Source organism: Bufo gargarizans, chromosome 4 (assembly GCF_014858855.1).
Source record: "Bufo gargarizans isolate SCDJY-AF-19 chromosome 4, ASM1485885v1, whole genome shotgun sequence".
Taxonomy (NCBI): domain Eukaryota; kingdom Metazoa; phylum Chordata; class Amphibia; order Anura; family Bufonidae; genus Bufo; species Bufo gargarizans.
This window is the reverse complement of record NC_058083.1, coordinates 489,746,327-489,771,717: the sequence shown is the minus strand read 5'-3', so window position 1 is coordinate 489,771,717 and position 25,391 is coordinate 489,746,327. Positions and strand designations below refer to the sequence as shown.

At 43.7% G+C, this 25,391-nt stretch overlaps 1 protein-coding gene across 1 annotated transcript in view; it reads right to left on the bottom strand.

The window, feature by feature from the left end:
* Positions 1-25,391, bottom strand: part of LHCGR (luteinizing hormone/choriogonadotropin receptor) — a 269,250-nt gene that overhangs the window by 193,362 nt on the left and 50,497 nt on the right. The window contains exon 2 of the mRNA XM_044290871.1: positions 22,248-22,322. Within this exon, the coding sequence (XP_044146806.1) occupies positions 22,248-22,322 (75 nt within the window). The remainder of the gene's footprint in view (positions 1-22,247; positions 22,323-25,391) is intronic.

The following is a 25,391-nucleotide window of genomic DNA, read 5'->3' as shown; positions in this document are numbered from 1 at the left end:
TTTCTACACTAGGGGTGCATCAGGGGGGCTTCAAATGGGACATGGTGTAAAACAAAACAGTCCAGCAAAATCTGCCTTCCAAAAACTATACGGCGCACCTTTCCCTCTACGCCCTACTGTGTGCCCGTGCAGTAGTTTACGGCCACATATGGGGTGTTTCTGCAAACTAAAGAATCGAGGCATTAAATATAGCATTTTGTTTGGCTTTTAACCCTTGCTTTGTTACTGGAAAAAAATTGATTAAAATGGAAAATTTGCCAAAAAATTAAAATTCTGAAAATGTATCACCATTTGCCATTAACTCTTGTGGAACACCTAAAGGGTTAACAACGTTTGTTAAATCAGTTTTGAATACCTTGAGGGGTGCAGTTTCTAGAATGGGGTCATTTTTGGGTGGGTTCTATTATGTAAGCCTCACAAAGTGACTTCAGACCTGTACTGGTCCCTAAAAAGTGGGTTTTTGAAAATTTCTGAAAAATTTCAAGATTTTCTTCTAAACTGCTAAGCCTTGTAACATCCCCCCAAAATAAAAAGGACATTGTGCTTCGTCCACATCATCGGTACCCTTCGGCTTACCTGGACGATATTGTCATTCACAGTACCGACTGTGTGACAGGCTGTGTGACACCTGAAAACCCTATAATAGTGAGGGGACACGACCACCGGCTCCCTGCACTTAATACGGACGGAGTCAGGGTCACCTAGAATCAAGCCAGCAAGTAAACACAATAAAGGAAAAGACTAATCTGAGCAAACAGCAGCAGCAGCCTCCAGCAGTGAACACTTCATCCAGGAAGTAGTATAAACCACAAAGTGAGGCCATATGGGAGGGAATATAAAGGAAGACGATTAGTCTAAATAAGTGACACCTGGCAGAAGGAAAGGAGATGACAAAGTGAAACCAAAACAAAGAACGTCATACCAGAGGTAGAGAAGAACATGTGTCAGACCTTCTCACAGAACTGGCGGTGACAGTACCCCTCCCTCTATAGGTGGACTCCGGACACTCAGAGCCCACCTCCTCAGGATGAGACCTATAGAAAGCCCTGATGAGACGAGTGGCCTTAATGTCCGCCACTGGGACCCACATCCTCTCCTCAGGACCATAACCCTCCCAATGAACGAGGTACTGAAGAGAACCGCAGATAATGCGAGAATCAACAATCCTAGAGACCTAAAATTCAAGATTACCATCAACAAAAATTGGAGGCAGAGGCAACGAGGAGGGTACAGTGGGTTGGACATAAGGTTTTAATAGGGACCTGTGAAAAACATTATGGATCTTCCAAGTCTGAGGAAGATCAAGATGGAAGGCAACGGGATTGATGATGGACAAGATCTTGTAAGGCCCAATAAATTTAGGACCCAACTTCCAGGAGGGAACCTTCAGTTTAATATTCTTTGTAGACAACCACACCAGATCACCCACATTCAGGTCCGGACCAGGCACATGTCTCTTATCCGCCACAAGCTTATATCTGTCACTCATCCTCTTCAGATTACCCTGAATATTCTGCCAAATAAATGACAAAGATGAGGAAAATCTCTCCTCATCAGGTAAACCAGAAGACACCTCTCCATAGAATGTCCCAAACTGAGAGTGAAACCCATATGCACCAAAAAATTGTGAATTATAAGAGGACTCCTGGCAACGGTTATTTTAGGCAAACTCAGCAAGGGACAAAAAAGAATACCAATCCCGATTCTCCGCCACAAAACAGCGCAGATATGTCTCCAGATTCTGATTGACGCGTTCGGTCTGACCATTCGACTGCGGGTGAAAATCAAAAGAGAATGACAACCGAACCCCCAAGCGAGAACATAAGGCCTTCCAGAATCTGGAAACAATTTGCGTGCCCCTATTAGAAACGATATCTGAAGGAATGCCATGCAATTTAACAATGTGATCAACAAACGCTTGCGCCAGCGTCTTAGCATTGGGTAATCCAGGAAAGGGAATGAAATGCGCCATTTTGCTAAAACGGTCCAGAATCACAGTCTTCCCCGAGGAACGACGCAGGTCCGTAATGAAGTCCATGGACATATGCGTCCAAGGACGGGAAGGAATGGGTAACGGGAGGAGAGAACCCGATGGCTGTGAATAAGGGACCTTGGCACGAGCGCAGGTCTCGCAGGCTACCACAAAACCCTCAACCGTCTTACAAAGAGCCGGCCACCAGAATCTCCGAGCAATGAGATCCACTGTGGCTCTGCTCCCCGGGTGCCCAGCAAGGACAGTATCGTGGTGCTCCTTAAAAACCTTGTGCCGTAAAGCGAGAGGCACAAACAACCTCCCAGGAGGACAAAAATCAGGAGCTTCTGCCTGGGCTGCCTGAACCTCTGCCTCCAAATCAAGATAAAGAGCAGAGACGACCACCCCATCAGCCAAAATGGGACCTAGGTCTTCAAAGTTCCCCCCTCCCGGAAAACAACGTGACAGGGCATCCGCCTTCACATTTTTAACCCCAGGGAGGAACGTAACAACAAAATTAAACCTAGAAAAGAACAAAGACCATCTGGCCTGTCTCTGGTTCAGACGCTTGGCCAATTCCAGGTAGGCCAGATTCTTATGGTCGGTAAACACGGTAATAGGGTGTCTGGCTCCCTCTAACCAATGGCGCCATTCCTCAAAAGCTAATTTGATGGCCAACAACTCCCTATCTCCTACATCGTAATTTCTCTCTGCAGAGGAGAGTTTCCTTGAGAAAAAGGCACACTGACGCCATTTGGCAGAAGAGGGACCCTGAGATAAGACCGCACCCACCTCAGAAGCATCCACCTCAATAATAAAAGGTAGAGAAACTTCAGGTTGTACCAAAATGGGAGCAGAAGCAAAACACTCTTTAATACTAGAAAAGGCTTTAAGCGCATCGACCGACCACAAGGAAAAATCCACCCCTTTTTAGTCATATCAGTGAGTGGCTTAATAACAGAGGAATAATTCAAAATTAACTTTCTATAATAATTGGCAAAACCCAAAAACTGCATCAGCGCCTTCTGATTCTCAGTAAGCTCCCAATCAAGCACAGCGTGGACCTTCTCAGGGTCCATCCGAAAACCAGAAGCGGAGAGATGCTGTTCACAAAATGTTGGAAGACGGCCGGAGCATTCATTAAACAAAATGGCATAACCAAATTCTCGAAATGACCCTCAGGGGTATTGAAGGCTGTCTTCCATTGGTCCCCTTCCCTGACTAGGTTGTATGCACCTCTTAAATCCAACTTAGAAAAAACTTTAGCCCCAACAATCTGGTTCAACAGGTCCGGGATCCGAGGAAGCGGATATGGGTCACGAATCGTGATACGGTTAGGCTCCCTGAAATCCAGACAAGGTCTTAAAGAAGCATCTTTTTTCTTAACGAAAATAAAACCCAGCGGCAGCAGATGACTTCGAGGGTCGGTTGTGTCCCTTTCTCAGGCTCTCAGAGATATACTGTAAGTACGCATAGCGACTCTTTCAGGTTGGGAGAGATTGTATAATCGTGATTTTGGCAGCTTGGCGCCTGGGATGAGATAAATAGGGCAGTCGTACTCCCAGTAAGGGGGCAACTCCTGGACAACACTCTCGGAAAACACATCAGAAAAATCAGAGAGAAAAGATGGCACAGTCTTGGTAGAAACCTCTGAAAGAGACGCCGTGAAGCAATTCTCTCTGCAAAACTCACTCCAACCATTTATTTGCCTTGCTTGCCAATCAATGGTGGGGTTATGTTAAGTGAGCCAGGGTAGCCCCAACACTAAAGGAGTAGGTAATCCGCTTAAGACGAAACATGACATATCCTCAACATGAGCATCACCCACAGTCAAACGGATATTGTGAACTATTCCCTTTAACGATCTTTGAGAAAGTGGAGCGGAATCGATAGCAAAAACAGGAATATCCTTTTCCAAAGTGCATACCTGGAAACCATGCGTTGTTGCAAATTGATTATCAATGAGATTGACAGCTGCTGCCCTATCTACAAAAATCTCACGAACAATGTTCTTGCTGTCTAGCGCCACCCTGGCAGGTAGGAGAAAACGGGAACTACAAGCAAACGGCAAACCTTCAATTTCCGCATCAACCTTGCCAATAGTAGAAAATGGAAAGTTTTTAGAGGGTTATTTTTTTTTATTACCCTCAGAAAACTCTATGAATCTCCTAGAGGGGCAAACATTAGCCAAATGATTTAAACCCCCACAACAGAAACAAACCCTCCTCTGAGAGCTGAATCCTCTACTATCAGAGGCAAGCAAACCCAGCTGCATGACCTCCTCCTCAGAAGGGATTGAGACAGACTGAGACCCCTGCGCACTGAATGAGACAGCCCCATTTTCCTTGGGCTGAATATGACAGGAAAGAGTAGTCTTCTCTGTCTCTCTAAGACGCCTGTCAATACGAACAGCTAGAGACATAGCAGACTAACGACGCTGGTCTCTCATGAAAAGAAAATGCATCTTTCAATCTTTCCAAAAAAACATGGAAAAATTGATTTCTGAGTGCAGCATCATTCCAACCAGTATCAGCTGCCCATCTCCAAAATTCAGAACAATATATCTCTGCAGACTTTTTACCCTGGCATAAAAGACGCAGTTTAGATTCAGCCAGAGCAATACGATCCAGGTCATCATATATCTGCCCCAGGGCTACAAAAAATTCATCCACCAATTGGAGGGGCCGTGCCCCCACCGGCAGAAGAAAGGCCCAAGACTGACCGTTATCCCTGAGCAGCGAGATGATGATCCCCACCCTCTGCTCCTCATCACCAGAGGAATGGGGAAGTAGGCGAAAATGGAGTTTGCAAGCCTCTCTAAAGCGAACAAAATTCTCACTACCCCCGGAGAACGTATCCGGATGCAAGATCTTAGGCTCGGAACAAACTCCATGAACGCCAGCAGAACCGGTCACCTGAAACTGAGACACAGTTTTACGGAGATCTGCTACCTCCAGCAAAAGAATCAAGGCTGAAACCGGATCCATGCTTAAGACGGTTTAGGCGGTTTATAATGTCACGTGTGAAGTTGCAGATAGCTGGAACTTATAAATAAACGACTGACTGCTATACGCATGCAAGGGTCTCAATGGTAGACGATTGCATGCCCACGTACCTAAGACTATGTGACACCTGAAAACCCAATAATAGTGAGGGGACACGACCACCGGCTCCCTGCACTTAATATGGAGTGAGGGTCGCCTAGAATCAAGCCAGCAAGGAAACAAAATAAAGGAAAAGACTTATCTGAGCAAACAGCAGCAGCAGTCTCCAGCAGTGAACACGTCATCCAGGAAGTAGTATAAACCGCAAAGTGAGGCAGTATGGGAGGGAATATAAAGGAAGACGATTAGTCTAAATAAGTGACACCCGGCAGAAGGAAAGGAGATGACAAAGTGAAACCAAAACAAAGAACTTCATACCAGAGGTAGAGAAGAACATCTGTCAGACCTTCTCACAGAACTGGCGGTGACATATATATACTGTATCTAGGTATATCTATCTATCCCACAGGGATTATATTGTCTGGCGTGGTGTAACCTCCATACATTTGCTGTACAGTATACATTATAATCCCTGTACCATGCCGTACAATATACACTATAATCCCTGCACCATGCTATATAATATACATTATAATACATACACCATGCCATTCATTATGCAGTATAAAACCTAAACTGTGGGGTTATGTTCTATATTGTACAGCATGGTGTAGGGATTATAATGTATATTACACAGCATGGTGCAGGGATTATAATGTATTCTGTACAACATGATGTAGGGATTATAATGTATATTACACAGCATGGCACAGGGATTATAATCTATACTGTACAGCATGGTGCAGGGATTATAATGCATATTACACAGCATGGTGTAGGGGTTATATTGTATAGCATGGTGTATGAACTATACTATATATTGCACGGCATGGTGCAGGGATTAAAATGTATTCTGTACAGCATGGTGTAGGGATTATACTGTATATTACACAGTATGGTGTAGGGATTATACTGTAAAAAATATACAATGCAACAGCACTCTTCAAACCAAATAAAGTACAACAATGCCAAAATAGAAAGTATTCTGGTGAAAATGCTATGCTAATAAATTTTAGATGCTTGGCAAATAATTTTGTACAAAATTATTTGGGCCCGTCTGCCAAACGTCAAGGCGATCTCAGTAAGACGGGAACCTAACACTAAATACCACATTAACTAGTGCCATACTGGCCTCCATTACATTCAGGGAATGCAGGTTCCACATGCAAGCCTAGCCCACATTGCATTCCTTGAACAAAATGGAGGTCGGCACCAAAGAGGTATTATATAGTGTGGGTTCGGCATGCATGAGGAGCCTGAATCCCCTGAATATAATGGAGGCCATTTTGGCACCAGAAGAGGTATAATATAATGTGGGCTCGGCATGCATGTGAAACCTGCATTCCCTGAATGTAATAGAGGCCAGTATGGCACCAGTTAATGTGGTATTTAGTGTTAGGTTCCCGTCTTACTGAGATCGCCTTGACGTTTGGCAGACGGGCCCAAATAATTTTGTACAAAATGATTTGCCAAGCATTTCAAATTTATTAGCGTAGCATTTGCACCAGAATACTTTCTATTTTGGCATTATTGTACTTTATTTGGTTTGCAGAGTGCTGTTGCATTGTAATTTTTTTTTTGCCTTTGTGCTTTCAGCCATGGCAATGCGCACCTGCGCACTGGATGTGCTGACTGACCCCCAATTTTTCTTTGCAGTTTGTATTGGAGGTGTGGCTGACTCTGATTTTAATTAGTATAGCTATAAAGCTGTGGCCTACTCTCCCTGTATGAATTGGAGGCCATTTGGCACTAGGTGGTGGAATACAAAGTGGGCTCAGCATGCTAGTGGAACCTGCATTTTTTTAACAAAATGGAGGCCGGCACCAAAGAGGTATTATATAGTGTGGGTTCGGCATGCATGAGGGGCCTGAATCCCCTAAATATAATGGAGGCCATTTTGGCACCATAAGAGGCATAATATAATGTGGGCTTGGCATGCATGTGGAACCTGCATTCCCTGAATGTAATGGAAGCCAGTATGGCACCAGTTAATGTGGTATTTAGTGTTAGGTTCCCGTCTTACTGAGATCACCTTGACGTTTGGCAGACGGGCCCAAATAATTTTGTACAAAATGATTTGCCAAGCATTTCAAATTTATTAGCGTAGCATTTGCACCAGAATACTTTCTATTATTTTGGCATTATTGTACTTTATTTGGTTTGCAGAGTGCTGTTGCATTGTATATTTTTTTGCCTTTGTGCTTTCAGCCATGGCAATGCGCACCTGTGCGCTGGATGTGCTGACTGACCCCCAATTTTTCTTTGCAGGGATTATGCTGTATATTGCACAGCATGGTGCAGGGATTATACTGTATTGTACGGGATGTACACTGTATGCTCTTTGATGTGACAATTATCTTAGGTTTTCCTATTGCCCACCTTTGATGGCGCTGTGCCCAGCTCTGAGCCGACCCCGCTCAGCAGCTGCCAAGGCTTAGAGGGAACACTGACCCTAATGGTATGGTACAGCAGGAAATTTTTACTAGGATAGAAAGACCGGAGATACATTTTACCAATACACTGTCTGAAATAATTAATTAAGTTTTATGCTGGAAGCTGAATGTAGCAGTGTTACAAATATTTAGCAGATAGTTTGAGCTCAGACTCTGTTCACACAGTACAGTGTCTGACATATGCACTAGGAAAATCTCCTTATGTATAAACCCAACACATACACCACACATGATGTAAATGGGGCCTAAGCTCTGACCGTCCAGTGAATCTTAACCAGAAAAAAATGGCAAGGGAGCTATAACTATGAATAGAAAAAAAAAAAAAAAACATATATTAACTAAAGAAAAAGTAAAGCAACATAACTCGACCTTTACAGGATTGCCGTCCAGCATTATAAGAGATAATAAGGTATTGACCTCATTGGGCATCAGTGAGATTTCCATGTATGTCTTCTCTTTGTGATTTCATTGTTATTTAAGGCTTGTAACAGAGCTGGATCTGGACACAGGGGCCACTCAATATGGTGGATTTGGTGATCTCTAAAATGGGGACACCCCTTTTGCTTGGTTTTCCTTACTGGGAGGGATATCTGCCTTTCACTCTGTTGAAGACCCATAACTGGGGCTCCACAGTTACTTTGCCTCTTTATTAAACACAACGAAGAGCTTTGCAAGGAGTGGTTTCCAAACTGATGGACCAAAAGTGACCATGTGAACCTCATGGGCTAATTTTGAAATTTGTGACCACTCACTGCTTGCCCTGCTGATAACAGCTGATTGGGGGGGGGGGGGGGGTTAGTGGGTCCCTATTTATTGTCTATTATTTAAAGATGATTTTTCCATAGCCGTAGCATTGGGACTGACAATCTTGTGCACTCATATTTTCCTATGGCCAATTTCGAAGTAAGACAATAGTCCCATTAGGCTTCGTTCAAACATCAGATGTAAGTGAACCAAATTTTTCTGCATTATCGTTTTTGTTTGTGGAAAACTGCAATGTGCAGGGGTTAAGTAGAAGGGAATTTAGGTTTATTCATTCAAACACATGGTGTGCCTTTTTTGTTTTCTAGAAACAGCAAACAGCAGATGTCTTTTGTTCAGCCAATGATAAGCTGTTGCCAGAAGTTTCTGGCAGCAGCCTTTCTCCTTCGCCCCATTTGTGCAGTTGACCGATCATAGGATCCAGTGCATGTAGTAGAGAAGGCTGTTGGCCGAAACAGGTGTTTGACCAATAACTATCTAACGTTCATGTCCAGGAAATAAAAATAATCATGTGATGTATGTTGCTGAAGCCCGTGCTATATTTACAACATTGTACTGTGCATTTTTGAGTCCAAAAAGTAAATAAAAAAGGATAACTTGCTTAGTATTTTTGTGATGGCATTTTAGGCCCATATAGTATCAGGTCCTTTGTTGAGCAGTATGGAGAAAATACAGTGGCACAAAATATTCAATGAAAAAATGACATTAAAAATGCTGTAAAAAAAAACAGCAGAGGTCTAGAGGAGAAAAATGCCAGGCAATGAGGGAAAAAATGTCAGAGCCAGGGCATGATTGAATTTATTGAAAAAAAGTGCAACTCAAGGACATGCACACAAGATATGCCGCCCATCAGTCATCTAATATATAAAGTTGAGTGTATGTGTGCGTGTGTATGTACGCTAAAGGAATCTGCACCATCGCATTTACAATCACGAAATTTGGCACAGCTCTCTAGCACGTACAGTTCCTGAGATATTCCCAAAAAAATGCATTAGCCAATAGAAGCCTGGTCACATGACCCTTATCAGCCAATAGAAGCTCGCAGACCCTTAGTCTCCACATACACACAGTTTTACACCAGGTTTCCATAACAACCCACAGGGGCACACGGTTAACGAGGCCATGTGAGGCAGTTGCCTCAGGCGGCGCCATCTAGTGGAAAGTGGGGGATGCGCAGCAGCGTTGTGCAGTGCTAGATTGAAAGCAGGGAACATGGGCTCTCCACGACTTAACTAAACGAAGAGGCCTCCACCAACTGTAGGGAACTGGGTGCATGTGTGAGGGTCATCAGTGCCAGCCCCGCAAGCCAGCAAAAGTTACAGTGAGATGTATGTTCCACATTCCACACTGTGGAACATACATCTCACTCAGCAGAGGCAGCAGGACCTGACGCGTCATGTGATGACATAATACCAGGCTGGGAGCATCAGGAGTGCAGACTGCCAGTGCGGAGCAAAGCCCTGTAATAGGCTGTTTTTTCCACCTCTCTCACTTTATCACTGCTGAGCTCCTTTGCCAGGTGGGTGTTCATTGTATTTCTGATTGGGCCCCATCTGACCGAATGTATACAGCTTCAGAGCAGAAAGCAGCCGCTTCTCCTGCTCTGAATAGAGCAGCCACGAGTCTACTATACTGTAGATCAGGCTGGCAGCTGCTCCACAGAGCCTCCCCTCTGCAGTGCCAGTGTCTCTGCCTGCCCTCATAAACATGGCCCCTACACAGTGAACCCCCCACCTGCCCAGCAGCATTACCCTACAGACCCTGCCTAACCCCCTACCTGCCCAGCAGCATTACCCTACAGACCCTGCCTAACCCCCTACCTGCCCAGCAGCATTACCCTTCAGACCCTGCCTAACCACGCATCTGCCCAGCAGCATTATCCTGCCTAACCCCCCACCTTCCCAGCAGCATTACCCTGCAGACCCTGCCTAACCCTCCATCTGCCCAGCAGCATTACCCTGCAGACCCTGCCTAACCCCCCACCTTACCAGCAGCATTACCCTTCAGACCCTGCCTAACCCCCCACCTTCCCAGCAGCATTACCCTGCAGACCCTGCCTAACCCTCCACCTGTCTTTGCAGCTTTCAGCAAGTAGTCGGAGCAGACAGGAGGAGGAGGGAGAGGAGTCTGTAAACAGTCTGACTTTACCTGTTCTGTGCTCCACAGACACTACCCCATGACTGAAACCCCACATAATATCTAGCCACTTACAGAAATGGTGAGTGTACTGTACAGTATGTGTAATGTGTGTACACTGTGAGTTATATGTATGTACAGATGTAGTAGAGTTAACACACATGCTTTATGAGACGTGTCATCTAAACTAAATGCGTTAACCCCTTAGTGACCACCCATACATGTTTTTACGGCGGTCACTAAGGGGCCTTAGGCTAGGCCACCACGTTTTTACGGCGGCCCAGTCTAAGCGCTGCACGGCTTCCCTTGTGCAGCGGGGAGCGCAGACCCGGCTCTCACATGAGAGCCGGGGCCCTGCTCTAACAGCCCTGACTGGCAGAAGTGCCGATCTGGGCTGTTTAACCCTTTACATGCCGGGCACAATGGCGCCCGCTGCATGTAAAGTGGTGACAGAGGGAGCGGACTCCCTCTGTCTCCCATAAGCACCCCGAAAATGCGATCACGGGGTGCTGATGTGTTGGGAAGCTTACCTCACTTCCAATCAGGGCCCTGAACCTGTCTTCAGTTCTCTCCAGCAGGCTGTGCCTCTCTGGCGCAGCCTGCTGGTCAAACTTTGAATAGCATTGCTATTGAAATGTAATGCATTATAGAGATAATGCATTACATTTTAAAAGCAATCAAAATACTGTATATTATAGTCCCCTTGCGGGACTTTTATTAAATAAAAATAATTCCATAAAATAAAAAAATATGCTTTTTTTTCCATTGAAAATACGCTTTTCAATGAAAAAAATTGTAAAAAGAAAATATCCCCCATATGTTTGGTATTTCCGCGTCCGTAACGACCCGGACTACATAAATATTACATAAATTATCCCCTATGGTGAACGCCGTAAAAAATTTCTAAATTATTCTTGTTCCCACCGAAAAAACGTAATAAAAAGCGATCAAAAAGCGGCATTTACTCCAAAATGATACCAATGAAAAATACAAGTTGTCCCTCAAAAATCAAGCCCTCACACAACTCCATAGAAAAAGAAAAAAAAAAGTTATGGGTCTTGTGAAGTGGCAATGCAAAATCATTTTTTGTGTTAATAAAAGGGGTTTTATTGGGAAAAAAAGTAGTAAAACGTAAAAAAAAAGTCAAAGTATTTCGTTCTGACCCAGAGAATAAAGATATTATGTTATTTTTACCGAAAAATGAACGCTGTAAAATTTATAATGTAAAAAACGCAGTGGCAGTATTGCTATTTTTCCCCATCTCCCTCCCAGAAATAATTAATAAAAGTTAATCAGAAAGTTATGTGTACCCCAAAATGGTGCCATTAAAAACTACAACTTGTCCCGTAAAAAACAAGCCCTCATAAAGCTATATAGACGAAAAAATAAAAAAGTTATAGCTCTTGGAACGAGACCATGAAAAAAGGAAGAAAAACGCTTGGTCATAAAGGCCCAAACAGGCTTGGTCACTAAGGGGTTAAGCAAACACCTTCAATTGCTTTTCAATAGCTTTTGTCTCAAGATAACGCGATGAATTAAGACATTTCAGTTAAGAGCTTGAGTGCTAACCCTGCTACATCTGGTGTACTGTATATGAATGTGTGTCGCATGTAATGGTTATTGATATGTGGAATGTGTATGATAAATGTTGCAGTAACACATCTGTGTGTGCATCTATAATGATAGACCAGTCTCTCAAGGAGTCCTGGTTTCTTGTAGGTTTAATCTGTTTTTCCACTGAGGAAAGCAAATTTAAGGACACACTGGAATATATATATATATATATACTAGCAGATGGACCTGGCTTCCCGTGGGTATATTTCATCTATTTCATTTAATGTTTGTGTGTGTCGTTAAAAGATATCGACAGTATTCGCTATAACAGTGACATCTACAGTACTCTGCCCCTTTAACAATTAACTCCACAGTCCCCCACCCCTCAACACTGACCCCACACAGTGCCCCCCCCCCCACTTTAAAATGGAACCTCCACAGCAGCCCATACCCTTAACTTTGACCTTCACAGCAGCCAGCCCATTTTTTTAGTTTCAAAAAGTCGGTTTTATTAAGGCACAAAATAAGGCAAGGTTACAGAAACCAGAAACAGTATCGTATAAATTCACCTCATGCAGGAGGTGGTTATTGACAGATACATAGTACAATGGATGTAATATCAAACAACCAAAAACAAGTTTCACATACATCAAGGAACAAAAACATGGTGTCCTTATGAGTGCAAAGCTGTGGCGTTCTCAGATAAAGGTATAGGGCAGGTGTGGCGGACAATAGAGTATCCCAGGCAACCCGAAATAGACTGTAGGAGAAGCCAATAACCTCTCACCAAAGTTACATTGACAAGTAGGGTATCCTATGAGAAGTGTGGGAGGAGACCAGCCACGGCTGCCAGAGTTTTAAGTAAGATTCGACCGTATCTCCCATAGTAGCTGTAATCTTTTTATTTATGGCCATTCTATCCATCTGTTGCACAACCTCAGCAAGGCCAAGGGCATTTAAATGCCATTTGGCCGCGATGTGTATACGTGCCGGTAGCAAAAAGTATTGGGCCAGTTTAAATGGGGCGTATTTTAAGCTTATAGGCTTATCTCCAAGGAGACATACCGATGGGGTCTTATGAAAAGTGGTGCCCAAAACGTTTGATCAGATTGTGCATATTCCTGACCAAAAAGAGCTTGCTACAGGGCATGCCCACCATATATGGTACATTGATCCAATATCATTACATCCCCGAAAATTAAGTGGTGAAACCGATGGATAGATACGATGTAACCTGTCGGGTACTAAATAGGCCCTATAGAGGACCTTAAGAGAAGTTTCCACCAGTGATACTTGCCAACTGCCCCTAGTGACAGTCTCACAACATGCATGCCATTTAGCAATAGACATTGAGCAATGTATGTCCTCCTCCCACTTTAATATAAAGGGCAGCTTGTTAACACTGGATGGAGTATTTAACCAACAATAGAGGAGAGATGCCAGTCCTACCCTTTCAAAAGAATATAAAATGAAACGTTCAAGAGGAGAGCAGGAAATGGATCAGAGGGTCCCCACAATGGACCGCCAATAAGAACAAATCAGTCTGTAGCTTTCAGAGGTAGGGATAGAATATTTAGATCTTAACTGATCCACAGATGGTAGTTTACCAGCAATAAGAAAGTCATGTAGTCTTGTCAGACAGTTGGCGGACCACCATGAGAAACCACTCAAGTCCATCCCGGGTGGAAAGGTTGGGGTAGTCAAAAAAGAGGAATGAGAGGAGAAGGTCTGGATTGGAGACTTGCCTTAAAACGGACTGACCTCCATAGTTGTATAGCATGAAAAGGTAGTAGGGCCTTAGATTTGAGGTCTGCAGGGAGAGGATTTGTATCCCAGAATAATGCAGACCAGGAAAATGGGGCAATCATTTATGACTCCAGGGCCACACACATCGGAGGGCGTCGTCGACCATGGACCAAAAGAAGCTGTGCTAAGCGAGCTGCTTTGTAATATTTGATGAAATTGGGGACTGAAAGCCCTCCCATTCATTTATCAAGAAACATAACTTCAAGTTTAATCCTCGGTCGTTGATGAGCCCAGATGAAAGAAAAGAGATCTCTATGTAGCCGATATAGATCTGCTAAGGGAACCGGGATAGGTAAGGTTCTATAGCCTCTGCTCAAATTGTTGTGTTACCTGCTGTTTTTGGTCACATCATCCCCAAATGTGATTCTCCACATTGTAGAGCCCTATTGTGGCTTAGTCTCCATGTCCTGTCCCCTTTTGCTCTTACTTGTATTGATTATGTCATTTAAATTGAATAAAATGAGATTTTTTACCATGATACATCCTCGCTCTTTTGTTGTATATGGGTAAGGTTCTACAACAGATGTGGTAATACAGTCCTGATCAAAAGTTTAAGACCACTTGAAAAATGTAAAAAAATCATATTTAGCATGGCTGGATCTTAACAAGGTTCCAAGTAGAGCTTCAACATGCAACAAGAAGAAATGGGAGTGAGACAAAACATTTTTTGAGCATTTAATTTAATAAAAAAAACTACGAATAAACTGAAACAGGCTGTTTTTCAGCTGATAAAAAGTTTATGACCACACCTCCAAAAAAAAACTAAGCCCCCCCCCAAACATAAATACAACTTCCGAACATGAACTCAGTAATGAGTAGCTCCGCCGTTATTGTTTATCATTTCAAAAATTTGTTTCGGCATGCTTGATGCAAGCGTTTCCATGAGGTGAGTGGGAACATTTCTCAAAGTGGCGAAGACGGCCGCATGAAGGCCATCTACTGTCTGGAACTGTTGTCCATTTTTGTAAACTTCCCTTGCCATCCTTCCCAAAAGTTTCTCAATTGGATTTAGATTAGGGGAACACGCAGGATGGGCCAATAAAGTGATGTTATTCTCCTGGAAGAAGTCCCTTGTCCTGCGGGCATTGTGTACTGTAGCGTTGTCCTGTGGAAAAACACAGTCGTTACCACACAGACAAGGGCCGTCAGTCATGAGGAATGCTCTCTGCAACATCTGAACATAGCCAGCGGCCGCTTGACGCCCCTGCACTTCCTGAAGCTCCATTGTTCCACTGAAGGAAAAAGCATTCCAGACCATTATGGTGCCCCCTCCACTGTGGCACGTAGAAAACATCTCAGGTGGGATCTGCTTGTTATGCCAGTAACGTTGGAAACCATCAGGACCATCAAGGTAAAACATTTTCTCATCAGAGAATAAAACTTTCTTCCACCTTTGAATGTCCCATGTTTGGTGCTCTCTTGCAAAGTCCAAACAAGCAGTTCTGTGGTGTTCAAGGAGACGAGGTCTTTGAAGACGTTGTTTTTTGTTTTTGAAGCCCTTCAGTCTCAGATGCCGTCTGAAGGTTATGGGGCTGCAGTCAGCACCAGTAAGGGCCTTAATTTGGGTCGAGGATTGTCCAGTGTCTTGAAGGACAGCCAATTGGATCCTCCGGCTCAGTGCTGATTAAATTTTTTTGGGTCTTCCACTTGACTTTTTTGTTCCATAACCCTCAGGATCATTTAAGAAATTCCAAATTACTGTCTTACTGCATCCCACCTCAGCAGCAATAGCGCGCTGTGAGAGACCCTGCTTATGCAGTTCAACATCCCGACCACGATCAAAAAGGGAGAGGTTTTTTTGCCTTTGCCATCACAACGTGACTACTAGTGATGTCGCGAACATAACATTTTCCGTTCGCAAACGGCGAACGCGAATTTCCGCAAATGTTCTCGAACGTGCGAACCTGGGCGAACCGCAATAGACATCAATAGGAAGGCGAATTTGAAAACCCACAGGTACTCTTTGTGACCACAATAGTGATGGAAAAGTTGTTTGAAGGGGACTAACACCTGGACTGTGGCATGCCAGAGGGGTATCCATGGCAAAACACCCATGGAAAATTACGTAGTTGACACAGAGTGTGGTAAGTTGAAATCACAATGCGATTTATAGAACTTGAATTAATCGCATTGCGATTTCAACTTTCTCAAATCCGACAGTAAATTCTAGCATGGAGTTGTTCCTATGGTGATGGGGACGCTCCATGAGCACGGAAGTCAGCAGAAGTTCTGTTGAAATCGCAATGCGATTTATACAGGGAGTGCAGAATTATTAGGCAAATGAGTATTTTGACCACATCATCCTCTTTATGCATGTTGTCTTACTCCAAGCTGTATAGGCTCGAAAGCCTACTACCAATTAAGCATATTAGAAGATGTGCATCTCTGTAATGAGAAGGGGTGTGGTCTAATGACATCAACACCCTATATCAGGTGTGCATAATTATTAGGCAACTTCCTTTCCTTTGGCAAAATGGGTCAAAAGAAGGACTTGACAGGCTCAGAAAAGTCAAAAATAGTGAGATATCTTGCAGAGGGATGCATCACTCTTAAAATTGCAAAGCTTCTGAAGCGTGATCATCGAACAATCAAGCGTTTCATTCAAAATAGTCAACAGGGTCGCAAGAAGCGTGTGGAAAAACCAAGGCGCAAAATAACTGCCCATGAACTGAGAAAAGTCAAGCGTGCAGCTGCCAAGATGCCACTTGCCACCAGTTTGGCCATATTTCAGAGCTGCAACATCACTGGAGTACCCAAAAGCACAAGGTGTGCAATACTCAGAGACATGGCCAAGGTAAGAAAGGCTGAAAGACGACCATCACTGAACAAGACACACAAGCTGAAACGTCAAGACTGGGCCAAGAAATATCTCAAGACTGATTTTTCTAAGGTGGAGTCTTATGGACTGATGAAATGAGAGTGAGTCTTGATGGGTCAGATGGATGGGCCCGTGGCTGGATTGGTAAAGGGCAGAGAGCTCCAGTCCGACTCAGACGCCAGCAAGGTGGAGGTGGAGTACTGGTTTGGGCTGGTATCATCAAAGATGAGCTTGTGGGGCCTTTTCGGGTTGAGGATGGAGTCAAGGTCAACTCCCAGTCCTACTGCCAGTTTTTGGAAGACACCTTCTTCAAGCAGTGGTACAGGAAGAAGTCTGCATCCTTCAAGAAAAACATGATTTTCATGCAGGACAATGCTCCATCACACGCGTCCAAGTACTCCACAGCGTGGCTGGCAAGAAAGGGTATAAAAGAAGAAAATCTAATGACATGGCCTCCTTGTTCACCTGATCTGAACCCCATTGAGAACCTGTGGTCCATCATCAAATGTGAGATTTACAAGGAGGGAAAACAGTACACCTCTCTGAACAGTGTCTGGGAGGCTGTGGTTGCTGCTGCACGCAATGTTGATGGTGAACAGATCAAAACACTGACAGAATCCATGGATGGCAGGCTTTTGAGTGTCCTTGCAAAGAAAGGTGGCTATATTGGTCACTGATTTGTTTTTGTTTTGTTTTTGAATGTCAGAAATGTATATTTGTGAATGTTGAGATGTTATATTGGTTTCACTGGTAAAAATAAATAATTGAAATGGGTATATATTTGTTTTTTGTTAATTTGCCTAATAATTATGCACAGTAATAGTCACCTGCACACACAGATATCCCCCTAAAATAGCTAAAACTAAAAACAAACTAAAAACGACTTCCAAAAATATTCAGCTTTGATATTAATGAGTTTTTTGGGTTCATTGAGAACATGGTTGTTGTTCAATAATAAAATGAATCCTCAAAAATACAACTTGCTTAATAATTCTGCACTCCCTGTAGAACTTGAATTAATCGCATTGTGATTTCAACTTTCTCAAATCCGACAGTACATTCTAGCATGTAGTCATTCCCATGGTGATAGGGATGCTCGATGAGCACGGAAGTCAGCAGAAGTTCTGTTGAAATCGCAATGCGATTTATAGAACTTGAATTAATCGCACTGCGATTTCAACTTAGAGCTTCTGCTGACTTCCGTGCTCATGGAGCGTCCCCATCACCATGGGAACGGCTCCATGCTAGAATATACCGTCGGATTTGAGAAAGTTGTAATCGCAATGCGATTAATGCAGGTTATATTAATCACATTGCGAATTCAACTTAGAGCTGCTGGGTTCCTAATGGTTGTATTGCTAGAATATAACGAAGATTGAGAATATAGTGCTATATTCGTTATATTCATCAATTCTAGCAATACAACCATTAGGAACTTAGCTTGCATTCGCTAGCTTGAATTCGCAATGCGATTAATATAACCTGCATTATTCGCATTGCAAATGCAACTTAGATCTGAGTTCCTAATGGTTGTATTGCTAGAATTGACAACGAATAAAGCACTATATTCTCAATCTTCGTTATATTCTATCAATATAACCATTAGGAACCCAGCTCTAAGTTGTAATCGCAATGTTTATAACCTGTATTAATCGCATTGTGACACTGCAGCTTCAGAATTAATCTAAGATGGATGCTGTCCTTGCTTTTTGATAGGCGGTGGGAGGGTCTGGGAGGGAGGGTCTGCTGCTGATTGGCTGGAATGTGTCTGCTGACTGAGAGGTACAGGGTCAAAGTTTGCTCAATGATGACGTATAGGAGGCGAACCGAACATCGCATATGTTCGCCCGTAGCGGCGAACGCGAACAAACTATGTTCGCCGGGAACTATTCGCCTGTGAATAGTTCGGGACATCTCTAGTGACTACCTGACAGAAAATGACAATTAATCCACATCTTTGCGCATATTTGGCCTTTTAAAGCATGTGGTCCTAAAATTTGGATTAGCTGAAAAACAGCCTGTTTCAGTTTAATTGTTATTTTCAATTAATTGAATGCTCAAAAAATGTTTTGTCTCACTCTCATTTCTTCTTGCTGCATGTTGAAGCTCTACTTGGAACCTTGTTAAGATCCAAAAATGTGTGTATGGCATTTGGGATATGAAGAGAAAGACTTACAGGCTTGTATTGGCTAATGCAGGTAATTTTTGGGGAATATCTCAGGAACGGTACGTACTAGAGAGCTGTGACCCCCCCACAAGATTTTTTTCCAGGTAGCAAGGGATGTGTATACCAAGTTTTGTTGAAATCGATGGCTGCGTTTTTGAGTGATCGCGGAACATACATACATACATACATACATACGTCTTTCTTTATATATATAGATTACACACACACATACACTTAGTAAATACATACATACATATAGCAGAGGGTTTGATTTTAAAAAAATATATGTATATATACACACTATAGAAGCAGTGTAACTTGTGCTACATTATTTGCTTAGCTCCCATTTACTACAATGGGAGTTATGCAAACAGCAGAACGCCTGCACACTCAGCTGTTACATAAGCCCAGCCACCTAGGCTACTTTCACACTAGCGTTAGGTGAACATGATAGTAGGGGAACATCTCCTGCCCCTCCCCGTGATAGTGAATGGTGCCAGGCCAGACTTCCGGCAGCACACGAGTGCAAGCATTAGTACAGATCCGGCAGGCTGTTACCCTGCCGAAACAGCCTGCCGGACAAACTAATGCTAGTGGGAAAGTAGCCTTTGTCCCTTCTCGCAGTGGAAACGGTAAGATGGGACAACCCCTTTAAAGCAGATGTATCTGCTTAATATGCTTTTCTATGTTGTTGAATCATTGCAATCTGTGGAAGAAGCAATCGGACAATAACACGTTAAAGTCTAGGGGAACTTAAGTGCAAAATTTTTTTTTAAATCACGCCGCCCATTTGAAGAATTAAAAATAAAGATCATTGGTATTGGCCACAACCCAAAATGTGCAAACAATTTTGGAGGGTATTTCTACTAATGGGGGTGGTGTCGCTAACATATTCCAAGGATGTCTTTAACAGTAGGGCTGGAGGGAAGGGGTTAGGTTGAGAATTTGGTATGAGGGGTGGGAGCGCCGTTAACATTTTTGCCTCAGGCAGCAGAAAGGATAGGTGTACCCCTGACAACCCAGCCATTTTTCTTCACTACTGTAAGTCAGCATCAAATGTGCAGGGCGCTGTAGATGACACTGTTAAGGGAGTGGAGTGCTGTGGAGGTCACAGTTCAGGGGGCAGGTAGGGTGGCCATTTAGGCCACCCTCAAAAGACGGACTTAAAAACCGACCCCCAGGTCCCGCTAAGCCACGGCCCAAGCTGGTTAGGCCACGCCCCCTCCCACTCCGCAGACAATGGGGATTTAAAAAATCTAGGTAAAATTCAACTTCTGTCAGCTGCAGGGGTGGGAGGGAAGATGACTTTCTCCCTGCAGCTCACACTAAGGGTCCATTCACACGTCTGCAAAATGCGTCTGCATCCGTTCCGCAACATTCATTTTCAATGGGGCCGGAATGTGCTGTCCGCATCCGCATTTGCGGATCTGCACTTCCGCATCCGGGCTTCCGTTTCCGCCCCAAAAAATAGAACATTTCCTATTCTTATCCGCAATTGCTGACAAGATTAGGCATCAAATTGCGGAATGCACATTGCCAGCGTCCATGTTTTGCAGATCCGCAATTTGCAGATCCGCAGAACACTTACGGATGTGTGAATTGACCCTTAGACAGCACAGTGTGAACGTATTTTGTATCCGTGTTCATTCCGTTTTCTTTGCAGATTGCATGAGGACCCATTAATTTCACCATGTGCTGTCCGCATCCGTATGTCCAGTCCGTATCCCCGCAAAAAATATAGAGCATGTCCTATTCTTGTCCGTTTTGCGGACAAGCATAGGCATTGTTACAATAGATCCTCAAAAAAAACCTGATGCAATATGGATGCCAAAAGGACGTCATCCGCATTTTTTGTGGATCAGTATTTTGCGGACCGCAAAATATATGCTGTCGTGTGAATGTAGCCTAAGGGTGAGCTGTTCTAAAGGACATCAATGTGTCCATCCAAGCCCTGCGCCAGACAGAGGACAGGGAGTCTAAAAGCCGGGCTGTCCGGCCTAAAACTGGACCTCTGGCCAACTTAGGGACAGGCTGCTGTAGAGGTCACAGTTAAGGGCACGGTCCGCTATGGATGTAAGTGTTAAGGGGCAGATTGCTGTAGAGGTCACTGTTAAGGGGACAGGGTGTTGTGGAAATCACTGTTAAGGAGATGGGGTACTTAATAGATGGGAGCTTAATAATAGAGGGGAGGCCACTGTGGAGGTCACTGTTAAAGGGACGGCGTGCTGTGGAGGTCACTGTTAAGGGGGCGGGATGCTGTGGAGGTTACTGTTAAGGTGGTGGGATGCTGTGAAGGTCACTGTCAAAGGGGTGTGATTCTATGGAGGTCAGTGTTAAAGGGCAGGATGCTGTAGAGGTCACTGGTAAGGGGGCGGGGTATTGTGGAGGTCACATTTTAAGGGACGGAGCTCTGTGGAGGTCACTGTTAAGGGGGCGAGTTATTGTTGAAATCACTGTTACCGAGACAGGGTACTGTGGAGGTCACTAATAAAGGGACGGCCGCTGTGGATGTTACTGTTAAAAGGGAGGGCCTTGTGGATGTTACTTTTAAGGGGGCAGACCGCTGTGGAGGTCACTGTTAAAGGGACAGGGTACTGTAGATGTCACTGTTATAGTGGATACTGTTGATATATTTTAACAACACAAACAAACTTTAAGTGAAATAGATGAAATATACCCATGCGAAGCCATGTCCTTCTGCTAGTCTGTCATATAATTCGTATGAATAATATTGACCATCAACCTGCCAGGTTAACCTGGTGGATGAAGGAATGAGAAAAAATGTGAAACATACAGAGTGGACTTGTGCAGAGTGGCAAATGATTAACCACATCTGGCCAATCATGCCATATGCTGTGCTTGTATATTCAGCTGGCAATGACCAAAGTTCCAATCTGATAGATCAGTCTGATTGTCCACTTATAATTTCTAAACTAACATGTGATAGGGGTTAGCTACATCTGTAGGACCCCGCTTCTCTCCTAAGAACCTGACCATGAGTGAATGAAGAGCAAGCCACTCATGCACAGCCTTCTCTATTCGCTGCTATGAGACTTTCAAAAATAGCTGAGGATTGGCTTAGCTATTTTCGGCAGTCCCATAAATGTCCAGACAGGACAACCCTTTAACAATGAATACAGGGAGCACAAAGCCTTTAGAATGTGCAGATACAAGAGACATAAAGATAATACTTGGTAAGCAATTTTCCATTTTCGACTGGGGTCTTCTGTTAACACTTGTAAACCTGATACGTGATAATGGCACTCAAGCCTATGAAAAACATCGAATACGAACTATTGGAGAAGCAGATGACTTGCAAATTTACATGCTTTAAGAAAGTGATCAATAGGCGCTAGTTCTATTCCAGTTACTAACAGCCTCTTCAGTTAATCCCTTTCTTAACAAGTGAGACATATTCAATATAGGTCAATACTTTAACAGAATAATTACACGCTTTTCCAGTAAAAACACTTACATGCTTAAGACGTCTTGGTGAAAATTCTGAAATACTTCAGATGGTATAACTTTAAAGGCGAAATGGGATAATGATCTGGAAAAAAGGAGATGGTATTTTCAATAAGTGTCTTCAACAATTTGTATGCTTTAAAATGAAAAGTACTGAATAGACTTGTCTCCTATAAGAGCTGATGCTTCTTCACATCTTAATGTCCTTGGTGAAGTACGTTTAGAGACAGAAATTCAGCATTTTGTTTACTTAACCCTGAGTGTTCTGTTCTTTCTCTAATTAAATTATTTTCAATCAAGTTTTAAATATTCAAATATATATGAACCTCTTTAAGGAGAAGCCAGGATTTGTCTGGCCCTTGAAGACCTGCATCACCTGGCTGTTGCAAGTGTACTCAGTACTTATGTTTTTATGGTTGCACATGGACACTTCAGATGAATGCACTGTTTTAATGTTCACAAGAAGCTCCTCTCTAGCATGACTGGTATTTTAATGCCTTCGATGTGTCCGAAATTTGATCCCCATAGCAGAATCAAAACAGGTTGTCTCTGGTTTGCATGTTAGAGCTTGTTTTATTGAGGGGTTGTAAAGAGAGGCAGGAGAGTGGGGTGAGGAACATGCAGTGGACAAGAAGGGGCGTTGAAGCAGTAACTTAAAGCTTCTGGACCCTCAATTAAAATAAGTAAAATTCCCATGCCTTTCACGTGCTATTTATAATACTGATGTCTTCTTATGTGGCAAAGTGGCCTTTGGGCCTCCTCAAGCACCAGTGCCTAGGTGTGACACCACCTCTTCTTACAGTATGCCTGAGGTGAAGAACAAACCAGTAGAGTCATTATACTGCCCACTGATAAATACAACAGAAGATCAGCAAGAACAGATCACAAGTGGTCCTGCCATTCTTCCTAATCGATCCTGAAATCCCACCCTAGGAGTAGGGTTGTTGTGATACCAAAATTTTTAATCGATTTTGATACCATAAAAAAGTATTGCGATACTCAATACCATTCAATGCCACGCGAAAAAAATAAAACACCAAAAAAGCCGCGTGCATTCTGCATTTAAAAAAATGGCGAATCGCTCAGTTTTTATTTTTTTCTGTTCCGGTGTTCGCCGCATAGGAGATTTCTTTTATATTTTAATACTTTCGACTTTTTCAGATGTGGCAATATGTGATATGTTTATTTATTTATTGTTTATATATTTTATATGTCAAATTGGGAAAGGAGGTGATTTATACTTAATATTTAGGTGGTTTTTAAACTTTTTTTTTTTTTTACTTGTTATTTAATAACTATTAGCCCCGTTAAGGGCTAGAACCTGGGATCTTTTTATCCCTTGTCCTATTCACCCTAATAGAGCTCAGTAGCATCCTGGCTGCCATGGTAACCGATCAGAGCCCCGGGGTTTGCACTGCTGGGGCGCCGATCAGAACTGCCCCTGCCACCAATGAAGAGGAGGGGATGACACCCTGTGACCACTGCCACCAATGTTTTTAATACTGGGGGGGTTGAGGGGGGGGCGCACTGCGCCACCAATGATTTTAATACTGGGGAGGGGGGAAGGGGGGATGGACGCACTGCGCCACCAATGAAAATGAACCTTTAATACAGGAGGCAGGTGACGGCAGCAGATCAGCCGCAGTTAACCCCTCAGGTGCCATACCTGAGGGGTTAACTGCCGCTGATCGCAGCTCCCTGTCAGAGGCAGGGTGCCGGCTATGTGATTCTGCTGCTGACACCCGCCTCCTGTATTAAAGGTTAAAGAGGACCTTTCATGGGTCCAAACATTGTAAACTAACTATCAGGAAATGTAGAGCAGTGCCCAGGGATCTCACTGAACGCACTAATTTTCGTGGGCGCCGCTCCCAGGGATCTCACTGCACTTACTATTATTTCTGGGCGCCGCTCCGTTCGCCCGCTGTGGCCCCCGGTATATTCTCCAGCTCTGTATGCTAATTGCTAGCATCGGAGCAATGGGGAGGAGACTGCCCTTTTTCTCAATGGGAGTTCCTTCTCCCTGGCTGTAGCACTGTCCAATCAAAGCGCAGAGCGTCACAGCCAGGGACAAAAAAAAAAAAAACTCACCTTCTCCCCATTTCTCTGATGCTAGCAATTAGCATACAGTAAGTGCAGTAAGATCCCTGGGCACCGCGCTACATATCCTGATAGTTAGTTTACACTGTTTGGACCTATGAAAGGTCCTCTACTATCATTGGTGGCGCAGTGCACCCGCCCCTCCTCTGCCCCTCTCTCTTATTGGCAGCAGCGGCGGCACAGTGGGGAGGGAAAGAGTGACTCCTTCTCCCCTGTGCTGCTGAGGGAACATGAGTGCGCTGCCAGCAGTGCGCTCCATGTTCTCGGATGCTAGGCTGTGCAGTAGAGCAGCCTAGTATCGATAAATGTCAAATCCCGGTATCGTATCGATACCGGGACAAAAGTATAGATTGGGTATTGATATTTCGATACCCACAACAATCCTACCTAGGAGTAAGAGAATACCTTGATAAATAGGACAAGCAGTCAAAAAAGAAAGGTAGGAGAAGAGAGTTGCTAACATAAAGAGGTTGAGCTTAAAGGGGTAGTCCAGTTTCAGGGAATTCATAGGGTAATTGTTGAGTGCACTATTCAGCCATGTTACTAGTAAGTAAATACATTTGTTGTAATATTCAATAGTTTTTAGGGTCACATTTAAAGGTGATTGGCATCCTCGTTCTCCTCCGTGTCCCGCAAATCCTGCGCCTGCGCCGTCCATTTTAGTATTAGGCGCAGGCGTAGGAGGGGCACAGAAGGACAGCGAGGATTCCAATCACCTTTACAAGGGCGTGCCAGACGGTGAGAGGACGGAGCCTCTAGGTGCTGCAGCAACGCCCCACTAGCACCTAGAGGCTCATTCGCATATTATAAAAGTCATTTTTTAGCACCAACGGCGGCAGGCACACTGTTATGGACTGCTGACAGTAGCACATCGCTAATGTCAGCCAGCTACATAACGATTTTTCTGATGACAGAAACCCTTTAAATGAAATAGATGAAATGCAGAAGTGCGAAGCCAGGTCCCTCTGCTAGTTATTAATAAATTCAAATATCCAGGTAATTCCAAAGGGTTCACTTACTTTTTTATTAAACTACAGATAGACTGACAGATTTGTAA